This window comes from Megascapheus bottae, chromosome 13 (genome assembly GCF_031878675.1).
Source record: "Megascapheus bottae isolate mThoBot1 chromosome 13, mThoBot2.hap1, whole genome shotgun sequence".
In the NCBI taxonomy this organism is placed as follows: domain Eukaryota; kingdom Metazoa; phylum Chordata; class Mammalia; order Rodentia; family Geomyidae; genus Megascapheus; species Megascapheus bottae.
This window is the reverse complement of record NC_143521.1, coordinates 52041329-52056518: the sequence shown is the minus strand read 5'-3', so window position 1 is coordinate 52056518 and position 15190 is coordinate 52041329. Positions and strand designations below refer to the sequence as shown.

Sequence of the window (15190 nt, the reverse complement as noted above, 5' to 3'; positions counted from 1 at the left end):
TGTGTAAAACAGTGGCCTGGCACGTGGCTTCCAAAATGAATCAAGTCACAGAACAATGATTAACTGTTTAACACTAGCCAGGCACTGGTCTCCATGTTCTCATACATTACACTATCGCATCCTTCCCGCAGCACGATGCGGTAGTTCCTGTGGTAGATGAAGAAAACGAGGCATGAGCATGGTTAGAAGTTGTGTTCACAGAATCAGAAAGCATAGAGCTGAGTTTAGCTAAACCACATGGTCTGCACAGCCAGCAGCCTTGTGAGCTAATTTACTGCAGTGCTTTCTTTCCTTCCAATAACTGGTACATAGGATTTAGTGAAAAACCAAGTAAGAAACAAGACCATAAAAGGTATATTCGTTAACTTCCTGAGATTATAGCCAATCAACAGAATTCAAAATTTATTACAAAGATCTTGCTTACTTTGTATCAGATGGGTCAAATTATTTATGAATAGAATCTGTGCTCTTTTAAAGACCAAAACATTGGATAAAATGAAAAGGAGGCTTATTAGCCAGGCGCAGTGGCTCACGTCTGTAATCCTAGCTATTCGGGAGGCTGAGATCTGAGGTTCAAAGCCAGCCTAGACACAAAAGAACCTAAGACTCTTATCTCCAAATAACCTCCAGAAAACGGGAAGGGTAGGGTGGTAGCGTAGAGTTGAAGAGCTCAAGGACAACACCCAGGCCGAGTTCCAACTCCATTACCCACAAAAATAAAAATAAAAAAAAAGGCTTATTGTAATTACTTTTAACTTCCAGAAATTTGATGTGTAATGACATTTTATCTAAACTTATTTGCAGAGGGAATGTAAGTGGGCATGTCTATTTGTGATATTTTCTAGTCTTAGAGAAAATCAAGCCAGTAGTGAGCATGCATGGATACCTGTTGTAGATTATGTCATAAAAATGAATGGAGTCAAGGTCCAGGAGTTTGGCCTAGTGGTAGGGTGCTTGCCTAGCATGCACAGCGCTCTGGGTTTGATTCCTCGGTACTGCATACACTGAAAAAAGCTGGAAATGGTGCTGTGGCCCAAGTGATAGAGCACTGATTTTTGAGGAAAGCCCAAGGATGGTGCTCAGGCCCTGAGTTCAAGCCCTAGGACTGGCCAAAATAAAATAAAATAATGAGTGGAGTCAGGTGTAACTACTAATGTAGAAAGGAAACTAAATCCAGAATCCTACGTAGTTCAGAAGGGCTTACCAGCCCTTTGGTAGAAAGCTTTGTGAAAGACCTCTTAGGGATAAAAGAAGAGAGCTCCTTGTTTATTCGTGTGTGGGGGATACAAAAGCATAGTTTATTGAATCATGTACTTATCAAATCTGATTTGAGATTAAACAGTTGTTATTTGTCATATATCTGGTTGCCAGTACCCCCTCACCCTCTGCCTGTTCTCCATGTGTGTATCAGCTGGAACATGTGTCTGGCTGACAACAGCAGATCCAAGCCCACAGTGACATAGAGCATAGTAGTTTTAATAGGTGGTGGTTAGGTACACAGATGGCTCCAGGTTAGCCATCTGAAACCCCAGGCTCTGCACTGTCCATCTCCAGTATGGCCCCCAGGCCTCTCAGTTCCAGGGAGCTGCTGGCATTGAAGACAACACAAGTGGAAGGAAGAGCCATGGGTATAGCTACAGTTCGGCACATTTTAAGTTTTCACTCAAGTTCCATATGTGTTAACTCCTATCATCAACCAAAATACACTATGGGGATTTGGGGAAATGTCAGTGGGTGCCCTGTTCCTCAGAAGAGAAGAGGAAAGATGGCAGTTCATGGACTCTAAAATATGAAATACACTCTAGTCCAGCACCTGTGTCCCCCAGCACATGGCCCTGAGCACAGGAAACAAGTAGAGACGAACAGTACCCTGGCTAGAAAAGGTCGCTGTGCATGGCCAGTGCCACAAAGACAGGTGCCCATCTCTGGAGTTCACTGTATCTGCTCACCTACTGGTTAAATGAGAAAGGACACAGTGTGGCTGAGGGCAACTTGAAATCTTGGGAATGCTTAGCCATTAAAGGAAGTTTTAGGATTACTGCAGAGTAAATCCAAAGATGCTTTCTGCCCTCCAAGGTGAAAAATGTAGGGAATGTTTTGCTACTCATTTATTCAGCAAACATCCCATGCCTATTCTGCGCCATAAGTTATGCTTGGGAAGGCAAAGTAAGAAGTAATCCACAAATTCCCAAAGAAATCAGATCAGCCAGTTGCTTGTGGCTCATGCCTGTAATCCTGATGTGAGGTTCACATTTTTATGCCAACCCAGGCAGGAAAATCCTTGAGACTCAGCTAACCAGCAAGAAGCCAGAAGGGAGATGGGGCTTAAGAGGTAAAGCACTATCCTTAGGAGAAAAAGAAAGAAAAAAAAAAAAAGCAAGGGTAAGACCCTGAATTCAAGTCCAAGTACCAGTGTGCTATGGTGCTTGCGCGTGCTCCCCCCCCCCCCACTTTTAGAACCATACTCTATCAGTTGGTGGTATATTAGGCCAACACCACTGGCCTATTTTGGAGAGAGGAGCTGCTCCTTTGTGCCTCTAGCTGTGGGTTACAGCTCCCTTCATCATAACCCTAAAGAAATTTGTGTACACCCTACCTTCAGAAAGGTCACAGTCAACAGACCACATACTAACTCTCAATCAGTTGGTCTTTTCCTGAGCTATAACTAGAATTTATCAGGCTACATTTCACCACTAGGTCTACCTGTACCCATACTCTACCTTACTATAACTGAACCCCTGGATGACTGCCTGACTGCTCTAGCCTCCAATTGTTGTTTTCCATGAATGGAGAAACAACAATCACAGGTGTTTAAACACAAATCATGGGGTGTCACTGCAAAGCTTCCCAGTGCATGCCTTACTGTATTAGATCCCTATGTGTATTGCCTGGGTAAACTTTTTTTTTCATACTGGGTAAACTTTTCAAGACAGTTCTTTCCCACTTCATGAATGAGGAAATGATTTTTTTTTCTTTTATAGTAAAATACAGCAAGCTCTTTATCTGTGCTCTCTGGAGAGAATCCAAGAGAAATGCCACTGACTGTGTACTTAAGCAACCCATATCAGTGTTAGATTAGGTATTAATTTGCACAATAACATTTTTTTTTTTGCCAGTGCTGGGCTTGGGCTCAGAGCTTGAGCACTGTCCTTGGACTTTCTTGAGCCTCAGCACCACTTCCAGCTTTTTGCTATGTATGTGGTACCTAGGAATCGAACCCGGGTCTTCGTGCACGCGAGGCAAGCACTTTAACCACTAGGCCAAACTCCCAGCCCTTCACAATAACATTCTTATCTACTTTTTGTTGCAGAAATTATGGTGTTAATAAAAATATATTAACAGGAGTATTACTGTTTTTATGACCTGATTTATAAAATCTATGTTACTGGGTAAGTATTAACATGCATTGTAACCTGTATGAACTAAAACTGGGATCTTCAGTGAGTTTTAGGAATGTACAGTAGTGCTGAAATCTAAACCGCTTATAGGCAAGATCCTTCCTGGTCTTTTGGGTTTCATTTGTGTCAGTACTGGGACTTGAATTCGAGACCTGGAGCTTTGGCTTGGCTTTCTTGCTCACAACTGGTGCTCTGACACTTGGGCCACCCAGCTCCGGGCCGGCACTTCGTTAGTATCTCCACATTGGAGGTGGGAGTCTCTCAGATTTCTCTCTCCTGAGTGGCTTTACACTGAACTCTTCCAGGTCTCAGCCTCTTCCTACAGGTGTGAGCCACTGAAACCCAGCGAACATTTTTCTTATTATGACAGGTGTCTTGAAGAAAACCCGCGTGTGGACTCGGAAGGGAGTGACAGGCAATGGTTTCGCTGGAGCTGTTAAAAGATGAACACAACGACTTACTCTTCGCCAGTTTCCAAGCCGGGCTCAGCGGCAGCGACTGCCGGGGCCTGGGGAACCGAGTCTGCGCTCGCCGATCCAGGGACACTTGGCGGGACGGAGATCCTGAGCTTCCGGCTTCCGGGAGCCTAACAGGCGCCACGCCTGCACCGCGGCGTCACGTGGCCTGGCGCCGTGGCGACGTCACGCCCGCGCCGCCCTGCGCAGGCGCAGCGAGCTCCTTCCAGCCTCCGCCCACCACCACCTATGGCGGCTCCACTGGGAGGGATGTTCTCCGGACAGCCACCCGGACCCCCGCCACCCCCACCAGGCCTCCCGGGCCAGCCCTCGCTTCTTCAGGCAGCACCGGGGGCTCCGAGAAGCTCTAACACGACGTTGGTGGACGAATTGGAGTCCTCGTTTGAGGTAAGCTGAAATGGGGGAGTTCGCCGCCATCCCTTAAACTAGAGCTGCGCGTGCGCCGACCCCTCCGGGGTCCTGGCCGGCCGCCTGTGGGCGGCCCGGGAGGACCGAGGTCGTGCGCTGCCCAGATCTGCACGCTCTGGAGACCTGTGGACTTGGACTTGGCCTCGTTCTCAGCCCTGGGGGTTCGCAGCCCGCTGTCCTTGGTCCCTGCGTGCCGAGCTCCACGCTCACACACGGCTTTTCTCGGAGGACCGGCTTTTGCCCTCTTTCCTGTCTAGGAAGACCTCCCAGTGGCCGCTGGCAGCGGCTTATCTACTCATTTCTATTCGGGTGACACCCCTTCTCTGGCTTTCTCCTTCTGGATGTTCTATAAATGCCCTTTGATGGGACGAATTTGTTGACATGTTTGCAGCCTTGCCACAGAGAAGAAAATTGGAAATATTTCGTCCCGTCTCCTTGTATGGCTGCAGTAACTGAGCCTCAGAGCAGAAGAAACTTCACCAAAGCCAGAACTTAGGTTTGTGTAAACTAGGATTAACACCCAGGCCTTTAAACTCTTAAGAAAAAGGTATCTATGCTTCTAAAAAAGATGATGGGGGGCCAGGCCTGGTGGCTCACACCTGTAATCCTAGCTGCTCAGGAGACTGAGATCTGAGGATCAAGGTTCAAAGCCAGCTCAGACACAAAATAATCTGAGATTCTTATCTCTAACCTCTAGAAAACGGAAAGTGGGGCTTGGCTCAAGGGTAGGGCAGTAGCCTTGAGTTGTAGAGCTCAGGGACAGTGCCCAGGCTCAGGGGTAGGGTGGTAGCCTTGAGCTGAAGAGCTCAGGAACAGTGCTCAGGCCAAGTTCAAGCCCCATGACCCACAAAAGAAAAAGATGATAGAGGCTCCGCTGGTAGTTTGGCCTAGTGGTAGAGTGCTTGCTTAGCATGCACAGAGACCCAGGTTTGATTCCTCGGTACCACATAAATAGAAAAAACCTGGAAGTAGTGCTGTGGCTCAAGTGGTAGTGCTGTAGCCATGAGAAAAGTTCATGGACAGTGCTCAGGCCCCCTGAGTTCAAACCCCATAACTGGCAAAAAAAAAAAAAGATGATTAATAGATAGATAGACAGACAGACAAATAGACAGACAAATAGACAGACATATAGATATAGGCAGGCCAGAAGTGTGACCTAATCGTAGAATGCTGGCCTAGCATTCATAAGGCCCTGGGTTCGATTCTTGGTACCACATAAACAGAAAAAGCCGGAAGTGGCACTGTGGCTCAAGTGGCAGAATGTTAGTATTGAGCAAAGTGTCCGAGGACAGTGTCCAGGCCCTGAATTCAAGCCCCAGGACTAGCAGAAAAAAACAATAAAGACAGGTTGCTTGATTGATTGATTTGTTTGGCTGTGGGTCTTGAACCACAGTGCTACTTCTGGCTTTCTGGTGATCAATTGAAGAATCTCACTGGATTTCCTGCCCAGTGTGGGTTTGAACCAAGATCCTCAGATCTCAGCCTCCTGAGTAGCTAGGACTTCAGGCTTGAGCTGCTGGTGCATGGCTGACACTTTTTTTTTTTTTTTTTTAAGTAAACTGCCATGTTATTTCTTCATATGGATGTCCAGCTGTGTATAAAGGTCTGTGTACTTTGTTTTTTGTTGTTGCTTTTTGTTTTGTTTTGGTAAGAGTAAGGGGGACTAAAATTCCTCATTAGGATTCCTCTCTTTTTTTCATAGCTCTGATATCTCTGGGGAACTACTCAGCCTGTGGGCTTGTATGTTGGTTGGTATTCTGAAGGGGATGCTTTTGGTTAGCCATAAGTTTCCCATGCTTTGGAAAGTTGTACACAGAATGGTAGTCTTGTTGAGCAGTTATAAAGATAGAGGAATTTCTCAGATTGTCTTTCTAAGTCAAACAGGGAAACTGACTGCTGGAGAATTTGTTACTTTCCAGGGCCATCTGGTTGATGACCTGAAATTGCCTGATGCCCACCAAGTGTAGTTTACACGGTGCTGATGGAGTTCTGCTCTCTTGAAACCTTGATCCCTGACAGCCAACTGCCCTGCAGTGGGCCACCGAGATGCATTTCCTGAGCGTGGCCTGCACGTGGAACTCCATATTGAACTCTGATATGTATCTCAGTCATTACTCTTTGAGAGAGAACATCCTCTATCAGGCTTGGTAACTTATGTTACTCCTTAACTAGAGTTTTCCGAGTACTTAATATGGTGGCAAACCATGCAGAATTTTTACCCCACTAGTAAGGGACGATAATAAGGGATCCTAATGTCATTTCATTGTGTGAAAAGTAAGGTGGATAGAGCAGGAGCAGGAGGGAGCCCTGGAAGAGCATCCTGTCTGTGTCAGGGCCTGAATGGTGCCCTGATTTGAAATGAAATAGTAAGGAAGTTGCAGGTGGTAGGAGGGAGACTAGGTTTTGATGCCTGCAAATGTCATTATCTCATTTGTGAGGCTGACTGGAACTTAGCTTACCAAACACCTTCATTGGCAAGTAAAGTTTTTGATGTACAGATGACAATGTTCTTTTAATGCCTTGATCACACAGGCTTGCTTTGCCTCTCTCGTGAGTCAGGACTATGTCAATGGAACCGATCAGGAAGAAATTCGAACTGGTAAGAACCTTCTTTCTTTTCCTCTCTCTCTCTCTTTCTTTCTTTCCTCTGTTGTATTTTATTGTTGGGGTGATGTATAGAGGGGTTACAGTTACTTTCATCAGGTAGTGGATACACTACTTCTAGAACACTGATACCCTTCCCATGTATTTCTCCGAGTTTCCCTCTCCTGTCCCCCTCCCAGTCTTCTTGTTTTTCTCCTTCCCTTCCCTATTTCAAATAAACATATATACAATATACCAGGTACCAAAGTCAGATACAGTAACCACATGAGATTAACCATAAGGGGAAAAAAAAAGAAAAGAAATAGCTTTGCATAGTACATTAAGAACAACAGTCACGAAGATAAACCTCTTGTTTCCCTATCCTGGGATACCTTTAGCCTCATCCTCTGTGGCCATATGCACCTAGCTTTTGAAGAAGCTCCTTTCTTTAGGTAAGGCTTTTGCCCTCAGTAACACTCCTGGTGCTGACTTTGTACTTAGTGTTTTTCAGCGTTGTGGTGTGTATGCTGAGAACCTTTTTAGCAGGTGGGGTACATACACTTCTGACATACTGTGTCAGTCATGAGGCACTTGTACTCCCCTTTTCACATGGGTCCTAGATATTCTTTAAAAAGTAACAGTGTGAACTGCTTTAAAAAAAATCCACAAGTTGTGCTCTTGAACAGCTGTGAGGGAACCATAGAGGGAAGTGCGTTGTGTTTCCACTCCCCTTGTTCATGAGGCCAAGCCTAAGTTGTCTTTCTCCAACAGATCTCATGTCGTCAGTGGAAGCATGAATTATCTGTTAGCTATAATGGGAAGTTGAGGAGTCATTGCTATAGCAAAGATTAAAAATCCCAGATTATGTCTGTGAGAAGATGCTGCTTCATGTGAGATCTGTATGTTTTGTTTTCTTGATTAAATTTCTTGATTTTTTTTTAAGGTGTTGATCAATGTATCCAGAAATTTCTAGACATTGCAAGACAGACCGAATGCTTTTTCTTACAAAAAAGATTGCAGCTGTCTGTCCAGAAACCAGAGCAAGTTATCAAAGAGGTACAAACTTCCTTTGTTCTTCCACGTGTAAGAAGACCAAGGCTGTCAGGATTTTGATTATGCTTTGATGGGTTACACCTTTTCCCGTGAGTACTGTAGCACTGCTGGTTGTCAGTGTTTATGACCCTGGGTAAGTAGAGAGCCAGGCAGTTGGGTTGGAAAGAAGAGCCTCAGGTAGAGCAGCAGGCAGAAGAGGAGAACTTGCCTGGAAAAGCTTTCTTTAAAAAGGCTGAGAAGGTCTGCTTAGTGGTAGAATGCTCGCCTGACATGCATATAGCACTAAGGGTTCGATTCCTTGGTACCACATATACAGGAAAAGCCAGAAGTGGCACTGTGGCTCATATCATAGAGTGCTGGTCTTGGGGAAAAGCAGCTCAGGGACAGTGCTTGAGCCCTGAGTTTAAGCCCCAGGAATAACCAAAAAAAAAACCCAAAACAAAACCAAAAAACACCTGGAGTCGTTCACATAGGTGAAAGCTTATTCAGAGGAACTGGGTCCTGCTTTAGGACTTGATTTTGAGACAGTCTTGCCATGAAGCCCGGTGGGCCTTGGACTCAGAATGTAGCCTTGAAGGGCTGTGCAGTATGCTGCCACACTGCTCAAAAGTTCATTTGTCTTGACTGTCCTCACGTGTTGTTGAGGCGTATAACTTTGTTATTATTTAACAGAAGTTAAAAATGAAGACAATATTCGATAGATATCATTCAGTGGAAGAGTTGCTTTGGGTTCTCACACGTTGGACTCAAGCCCCATGGACCCTTGACTTTGCATTTGCTTTCTGCCCAGTGTCCCTAGTCAGTGAGGACCTCGTTTGTTTGCTCTGGCTGATTCCATCACTGTTGTCTGTAGGATGTCTCAGAACTAAGGAATGAATTGCAGCGGAAGGATACTCTGGTGCAGAAGCACCTGACAAAGCTGAGGCACTGGCAGCAGGTGCTCGAGGACCTCAACCTGCAGCACAGGAAGCCCGCTGACATCCCTCAGGGCTCCCTGGCCTACCTCGAGCAGGCGTCCGCCAGTATCCCTGCTCCGCTGAAGCAGACCTAATAGCTCTGCACGGACACTTTTGCCTAACGTCCCTCTTATGGACACAGCATTTTAGAAGATGCCAGGTTTATGTTCCCATAGAATTTCCCCCATATTGTCATGAGCTATTCGAATCTGTCTCTGTCTCTGTCTCTGTCTGCCTCTCTCTTTCTCATGAGACTCTGGTTTGTAGCCCACTGGTCTTGAGTCTCACCCACTACTAAGCTTGATTTCTTTGGTATTTTATAAAATGCTTATGATTTTGATAAATAAAAGAAGCTTGTGTGTTTTGTTTCTTGTATTTAAGTTCACACAATCAGTATGGAAACAGTCCTGAAATTTTAAGGACGTTTTTACTTATTGAATTTAATATTTTTATATCAGTAATGGGGCTTGAACTCAGGGGTTAGGGTCTGTCTCTGAGCTCTTTTGCTCAAGCACTCTACTACTTTGAGCCTATAGCCCCACTTCTGTTTTTCTGGTGGTTAATTGGAGATAAGAGTCTCATAGACTGGGCCTGGAGTTTGGCCTAGTGGTTAAAGTGCTTGCCTAGCATGCACGAAGACCCGGGTTCGATTCCTTGGTACCACATACATACAAAAAAGCCGGAAGTGGTGCTCAGGCTCAAGTGGTAGAGCTCTAGCCTTGAGAAAGTCCAAGGACAGTGCTCAGGCCCTGAGCTCAAGCCCAGGACTGGCAAAAAAAAAAAAAGTCTCATAGACTATTTTCTGGGCTGGCTTTGAGCATCCATCCTCAGATCTCAGCCTCCTGAGTAGCTAAGATTACAAGTGTACCACCAGCTTACTAAATTAAAAACAACAACAATTTAGTCTTTCTTCACATTTGTCAGATTAATTCTGTTCTGAGGGGAAAGTAATATGAAGATTGGGGAAAAAGGAATTTGGTTATAGGCCTGTTGTAACTATCCATCCACCGTAGTGTACAAAGGTAGGTAAATTTGTTGTTTGAAGACTTTAAACTACGTCAGGAAAAGGAATCTAATGCAACATTCCAGTGCATTGATGTGTTAGAGATACATTTGTGACTAGGTCAGAGAGGGTCAGAGTATGCTGAGTTTAGAAGAATAGTGCAGCTGGAACAACTGCATGCTGGCTTTTATTGAGTAAGTGAAGTCTTTTTTTTTTTTTTTTTTTTGTGGGTCATGGAGCTTGAACTGGGCCTGGGCGTGTCCCTGAGCTCTTCAGCTCAAGGCTACTGCCCTACCCTTTGAGTCAAGCCCCGGTTCCCATTTTCTAAAGGTTAATTGGAGATAAGAGTCTTAGGTTCTTTTGTGTCTGGGCTGGCTTTGAACCTTGAGCCTCAGATCTCAGCCTCCTGAGTAGGATTCCAGGCTTGAGCCACCGCATCTGGCTACGTAGTCATTTTAAGGGGGGGTCAGAGGAGCAGGATATGTCAGTGCTGCAGTGCTCGGCATTGATGTGTCAGTGTGAGGACCAGTAGCGGGACAGCTGGGACACTGGTGGACGTGGACGGGCTAAAGGTCACTCTGACTCTTTTCATTGTGAGGTTTGTTTGCTTGTGCTCGCTCTGTTTCACTTCTGGGGAGCAGACTCAGTTTCCTTAAGGAAGGTTCTTGTGCATGGGTTTTGATCCCAAAGGCCTGGGGCTTGGGGTAACCTGCAGAACATTCCTCACCACCCCTCAGACCTCACCTTTGCTTGCGAGCACATGGAGCCTGAGCGGGGCAGTCTGTTTATTACATCCCTTTACCAAAGCACTCCACAGTCTTCTGCATAATGTGTCCCTGGCTCTGTGCCCTGGCACAGAGGGGCCGGGGGGCCTGAAACCCCCTCTCAGATGCATTCCTGCTTTGCTGCTGCAGTTTGAGAAGGGGTTCAACATGAACTTTCTTGCCCAGGATGGCATGTAACTGTGATCTTCCTCTGTGATTACTGGTGTGAGCCAATAGAAATTAGCTTATTTAGCTCTTACATATGACAGGCTCGTTTTTTGTGGTGTGTTTGTATGTGTGTTTGGCACATGGGCCTATAATTATCAGACCAACCAATTTCCTTAATTAGGTGTTAGTGGCTTATGCCAGTAGTTACTCAGGACGCTAAAAATCTGAGGATCACAGTTCAAAGCCAACCTGGACAGGAAAATATATGAGACGTATCTCCAATTAACATCCAAAAAGTGTAAGTAGAGCTGTGGCTCAAGTAGTAGAGTGCTAGCCTTGAGCAAAAATACAGAGATAGGGCCGGGAGTTTGGCCTAGTGGTAGAGTGCTTGCCTAGCATGCACGAAGACCCGGGTTCGATTCCTCAGTACCACATACATAGAAAAAAGCTGGAAGTGGTGCTGAGGCTCAGGTGGTAGAACTCTAGCCTTGAGAAAGTCCAAGGACAGTGCTCAGGCCCTGAGCCCAAGCCCAGGACTGGCAAAAAAAAAAAAAAAAAAAATACAGAGATAGGACCTTAATTCAAGCCTTGGGTCTGGCACATACAAAAAATTCCCTTAAGTAGTACTAGAGTTGAACTCAAGGTCTTATGTTTGTTAAGCACTGGTATACTACTTGCTAAGACATACTCCAAACCTTTTGCTCTTATTTTTCAAATAAATAGGGTCTCCCATTTTTTTTCTAGAGACTAGATGGAACCTTACAGTTTTCCCACCTATGTCTCTCACATCACTGGTGTCATAAGCACAAGCTATCATACAAGCCAGATTGGTTGTAATCGAATCATTTTTGCCCAAGCTGGCCTTGAACCATGATTCTCTTGGTCACTGCCTCTCAAGTAACGGTGTTTACGGGAATAAGCCACCATGCCTGCTTAAGCAAAATTTTTTAAAGTTGTTTTTTCTTACAAGGTTTCAATTTAGTTCTCGTGCTGATTACAAGCTTTGATTGGCAGCTTTAGATTCCTTAGTTAAAAACTTAAATATGAAGGCTGGGAGTTTGGCTTAATGATAGAGTGCTTGCCTAGCATGCTGGAAGGCCCAGGGTTAGATTCCTCAGTACCACATACATAGAAAAGTTCAAAGTGGCGCTGTGGCTCAAGTGATAGATACTAGCCTTGAGGAAAGCCCAAGGACAATGCTCAGGACCTTAGTTCAAACCCCAGGACTGACAAAAATAAAAAATATGAGCCAGGCACCGGTGCCTCACGCCTATAATCCTGGCTACTCAGGAGAGGCTGAGATCTGAGGATTGTGGTTCAAAGCCAGCCCTGGTAGGAAAGTCCGTGAGACTCTTTATCTCTGATTAACCACCAGAAAACCAGAAGCGGTACTGTGGCTCCAGTGGTAGAGTGCTAGTCTTGAGCGAAGAGCTCAGGGTCAACATCCAGGCCCAGAGTCGCCCCATGACCACCACCACCAACAAAAAAACCTTAAATATAGTACATTTAGAAAAAGACTTTCAATCGGGAATTCTTTTTTTTGACGGGGAGGTAGTCCTGGGGCTTGAACTCAGGGCCTCAGCATTGTTCCTGAGCTGTTACTTAAGGCTAGTACTCTACCACTTGAGCCACAGCAACTCTTCCAGCCTTTCCTGTGTATGTGAACCCAGGGCTTCATGCATGCCAGCCAAGAACTCTACCACTAAGCCACATCCCCAGCCAATAATGGAGTTCTTGAAAAGATTGCAAACTTTTGTACTTTCTGCTTAGTGAAGATGTTCTCAGGGCTGGGAATTTGGCATAGTGGTAGAGTGCATGCCTAGCATGCATGAAGACTCAGGTTCAATTCCTTGGTACCATGTACATAGAAAAGGGTGCTGTAGCTGCAGTGGTAGAGCATTAGCCTTGCAAAAGACCAAGGATAGTGCTCAGGCCCCGAGCTCAAACGCAAAAAAAAAAAAATTATTTTTTATTTTTTTAAAAAAGATGTTTTGAATTAGTGTATATACAAGTATTTGCCATTTCTTCAGAAGTTATCTGTCAAATAAATTTTCAATCTTGTTAGTTTGTAAACATCTTTCTTTCTTTTTTGTGGGTCATGGGGCTTGAACAAGGCCTGGGTGCTGTCCCAGTGCTCTTCAGCTCAAGGCTACCGCCCTACCCTTGAGCCAAGCTCCACTTCCCGTTTTCTAGAGGTTAACTGAAGATAAGAATCTCAGGTCCTTTTGTGCCTGGGCTGGCTTTGAACCTTGATCCTCAGATCTCAGCCTCCTCCCGAACATCTTTCTATTTTAATGATGGTCTTGCTGTTGAAAACAAATGGGGACCAAGACATGAGAAAGGGTATCAATGTTTGTGAAGCAATGCACCTTCTCTCTGGTGAATATAATGCAACCCTTCTATTAATGACAACAAAAAATATACAGAAAAAAAAAACAGCTGCTAGGCTTTCGATGATTTTGCTTATCTTCCCACTCCTTCCCCTCCTCTCCAGCTGCTGTCTCATTTCGAGTGCCTGTCCTGTTAGAGACATTCTACGTGTTCTGGGTCTCAGGCCAGTTGCAGTCCTAGGGCTTCAGACCCATATGATTTCTGCCCCTTTTACCATCTGTCTCTGGATCGAACTCACACAAGACTCGTTCTGTCTTCAGAGCTGGTCTCACCCTATTCCCAGCCCCTTGTTCAAGTCTCCTCCCCTGCCCTTCCCCTGGCTGCTGGCTGCCCTATCTCTTCCTGTTCATTACTGTGGGATCTCAGGAGTACATCCCTACCTCCTTACACCCCTTCTTTGTCCATGTCATCTCTGACTGCTAACAGTCCTGAGCATTTGGTCTTCAGCTATGGAGGAGCAGATTCGGGTCCCTCAGAGAGCTGCTCCTATAGGACAGTTTCAACGGCCATTGGTTGTGGTAATTCTGCCTAGCATGGTGGCACACGAGGACCCTTTCCTGTGACAGACAATCAGCTCTGGAGCTGCCTTCTCAGAAATGCTCTCCCTTGGGACCCTGTGACAGCACTACAACCCAAAGGCTCTTCCTGTCTTCCACTTAGTCCTCCCTTACCTTAGCAGGTGTGGGGTGGAGACAGGGCCAGAAGCTGATGTAACCATGCTGGGCTGTGTCATTCTGCTGGATATAAGCCATCTCTGAACACCAACCTTACGATAAAACATGACACTTCAAACACACCATTTAGTAATTTTGTGTAAGCAGAAACTGAAATCAAGGTTCTTATGATGGCTACAAATGCCAGCTATCCTGCTGGCTAAGATAAGAGACAGTCCCTTTTCTAAGCAATTACAGCTTTATTCTCACTCTAATACCTAACAAAAAGATGAAGCAGACCTGGGCGACTAGCTCACATCTGTCTGTAATCCTAGCTACTCAGGAGGCTGAGATCTGAGGATCGTGATTCAAAGCCAGTCCGGGTACTACAAAGCTGAGAGACTTATTTCAGGAAGTGGGGCTGTGGCTCAAGGGTAGGTTGGTAGCCTTGAGCTGAACAGTTCAAGAATAGCACTCAGGCCCACGAGGCTTGCCTCATGACCCCCCCCCCCAAAAAAAAAGCTGAGGTATATATATGCATATGGTACTTGGAGCTTCTCATCCTCCACCACTGTGTGCAGTGCATTTCTTTTGTTTCTTAGTTATCCTACTTAAGGTATTTCTCCACGGCAATCTGGTAACCTACTGTCTTTAGGCTATACTGGATATTACCCTAAGAAATAGGACATAAAAATTGGTAGTAAAACAATATACATCATGGGGCCGGGAGTTTGGCCTAGTGGTAGAGTGCTTGCCTAGCATACACGAAGACCCAGGTTCGATTCCTCAGTACCATATACATAGAAAAAAGCCAGAAGTGGTGCTAAGGCGCAAGTGAGAGAGAGCTCTAGCCTTGACAAAGTCCAAGGACAGTGCTCAGGCCCTGAGCTCAAGCAAAAAAAAAAAAAAGAAAGAAAGAAGGAAAAAATTATTAGGGTGAGAAAGAGTTGTGTTTTTAAAAATTACCTCAGGGCTAAGGATGTGCAATCCTGGCATGGACAAAGCTCTGGATTTAGTTCCTAGTACTACCAAAGGACAAAAAAAATGTCAAAACTCAGGGGAAGGAAATAGGGACAAAAACGGTAACCCCTCTCTGCACATTACCTCAATAATAAAAAATGAAAGAGAAGAAAATGTCAAAACTCTTACTGGCGTCTTGTTTAGATAATATGTTTGCCTTCAGTTTGTGAGTTTCAAGCTTAATTATATTTCTCACAAAAAGATGTTAAGTATGTAATCAGTTCTGTATTTGCAGATATGATTGAACTTAATGTGTACTTTCTCTTTTATTTCTATCACTTTATGGACAAGTGGTCCAAGTCACAGCCATTTTGTTA

At 45.1% G+C, this 15190-nt stretch overlaps 1 protein-coding gene across 1 annotated transcript; it reads left to right on the top strand.

The window, feature by feature from the left end:
* Window positions 1-4077: 4077 nt before the first annotated feature.
* On the top strand, window positions 4078-9249 carry Med28 (mediator complex subunit 28). The gene is made up of 4 exons (XM_090343792.1): window positions 4078-4261; window positions 6815-6881; window positions 7809-7921; window positions 8772-9249. The coding sequence occupies exons 1-4, from the start codon at window positions 4103-4105 to the stop codon at window positions 8967-8969; spliced, it is 537 nt and encodes a 178-aa protein (XP_090199918.1). The 5' UTR covers window positions 4078-4102; the 3' UTR covers window positions 8970-9249.
* Window positions 9250-15190: the final 5941 nt, after the last annotated feature.

Coding starts and splice junctions, on each gene's coding strand:
- Med28 (XM_090343792.1), top strand. CDS start 4,103: ATGGCGGCTCCACTGGGAGGGATGTTCTCCGGACAGCCACCCGGACCC. Junction 6,882..7,808: donor TCAGGAAGAAATTCGAACTG/GTAAGAACCTTC, acceptor TTTTTTTTTAAG/GTGTTGATCAATGTATCCAG. Junction 7,922..8,771: donor CAGAGCAAGTTATCAAAGAG/GTACAAACTTCC, acceptor TGTTGTCTGTAG/GATGTCTCAGAACTAAGGAA.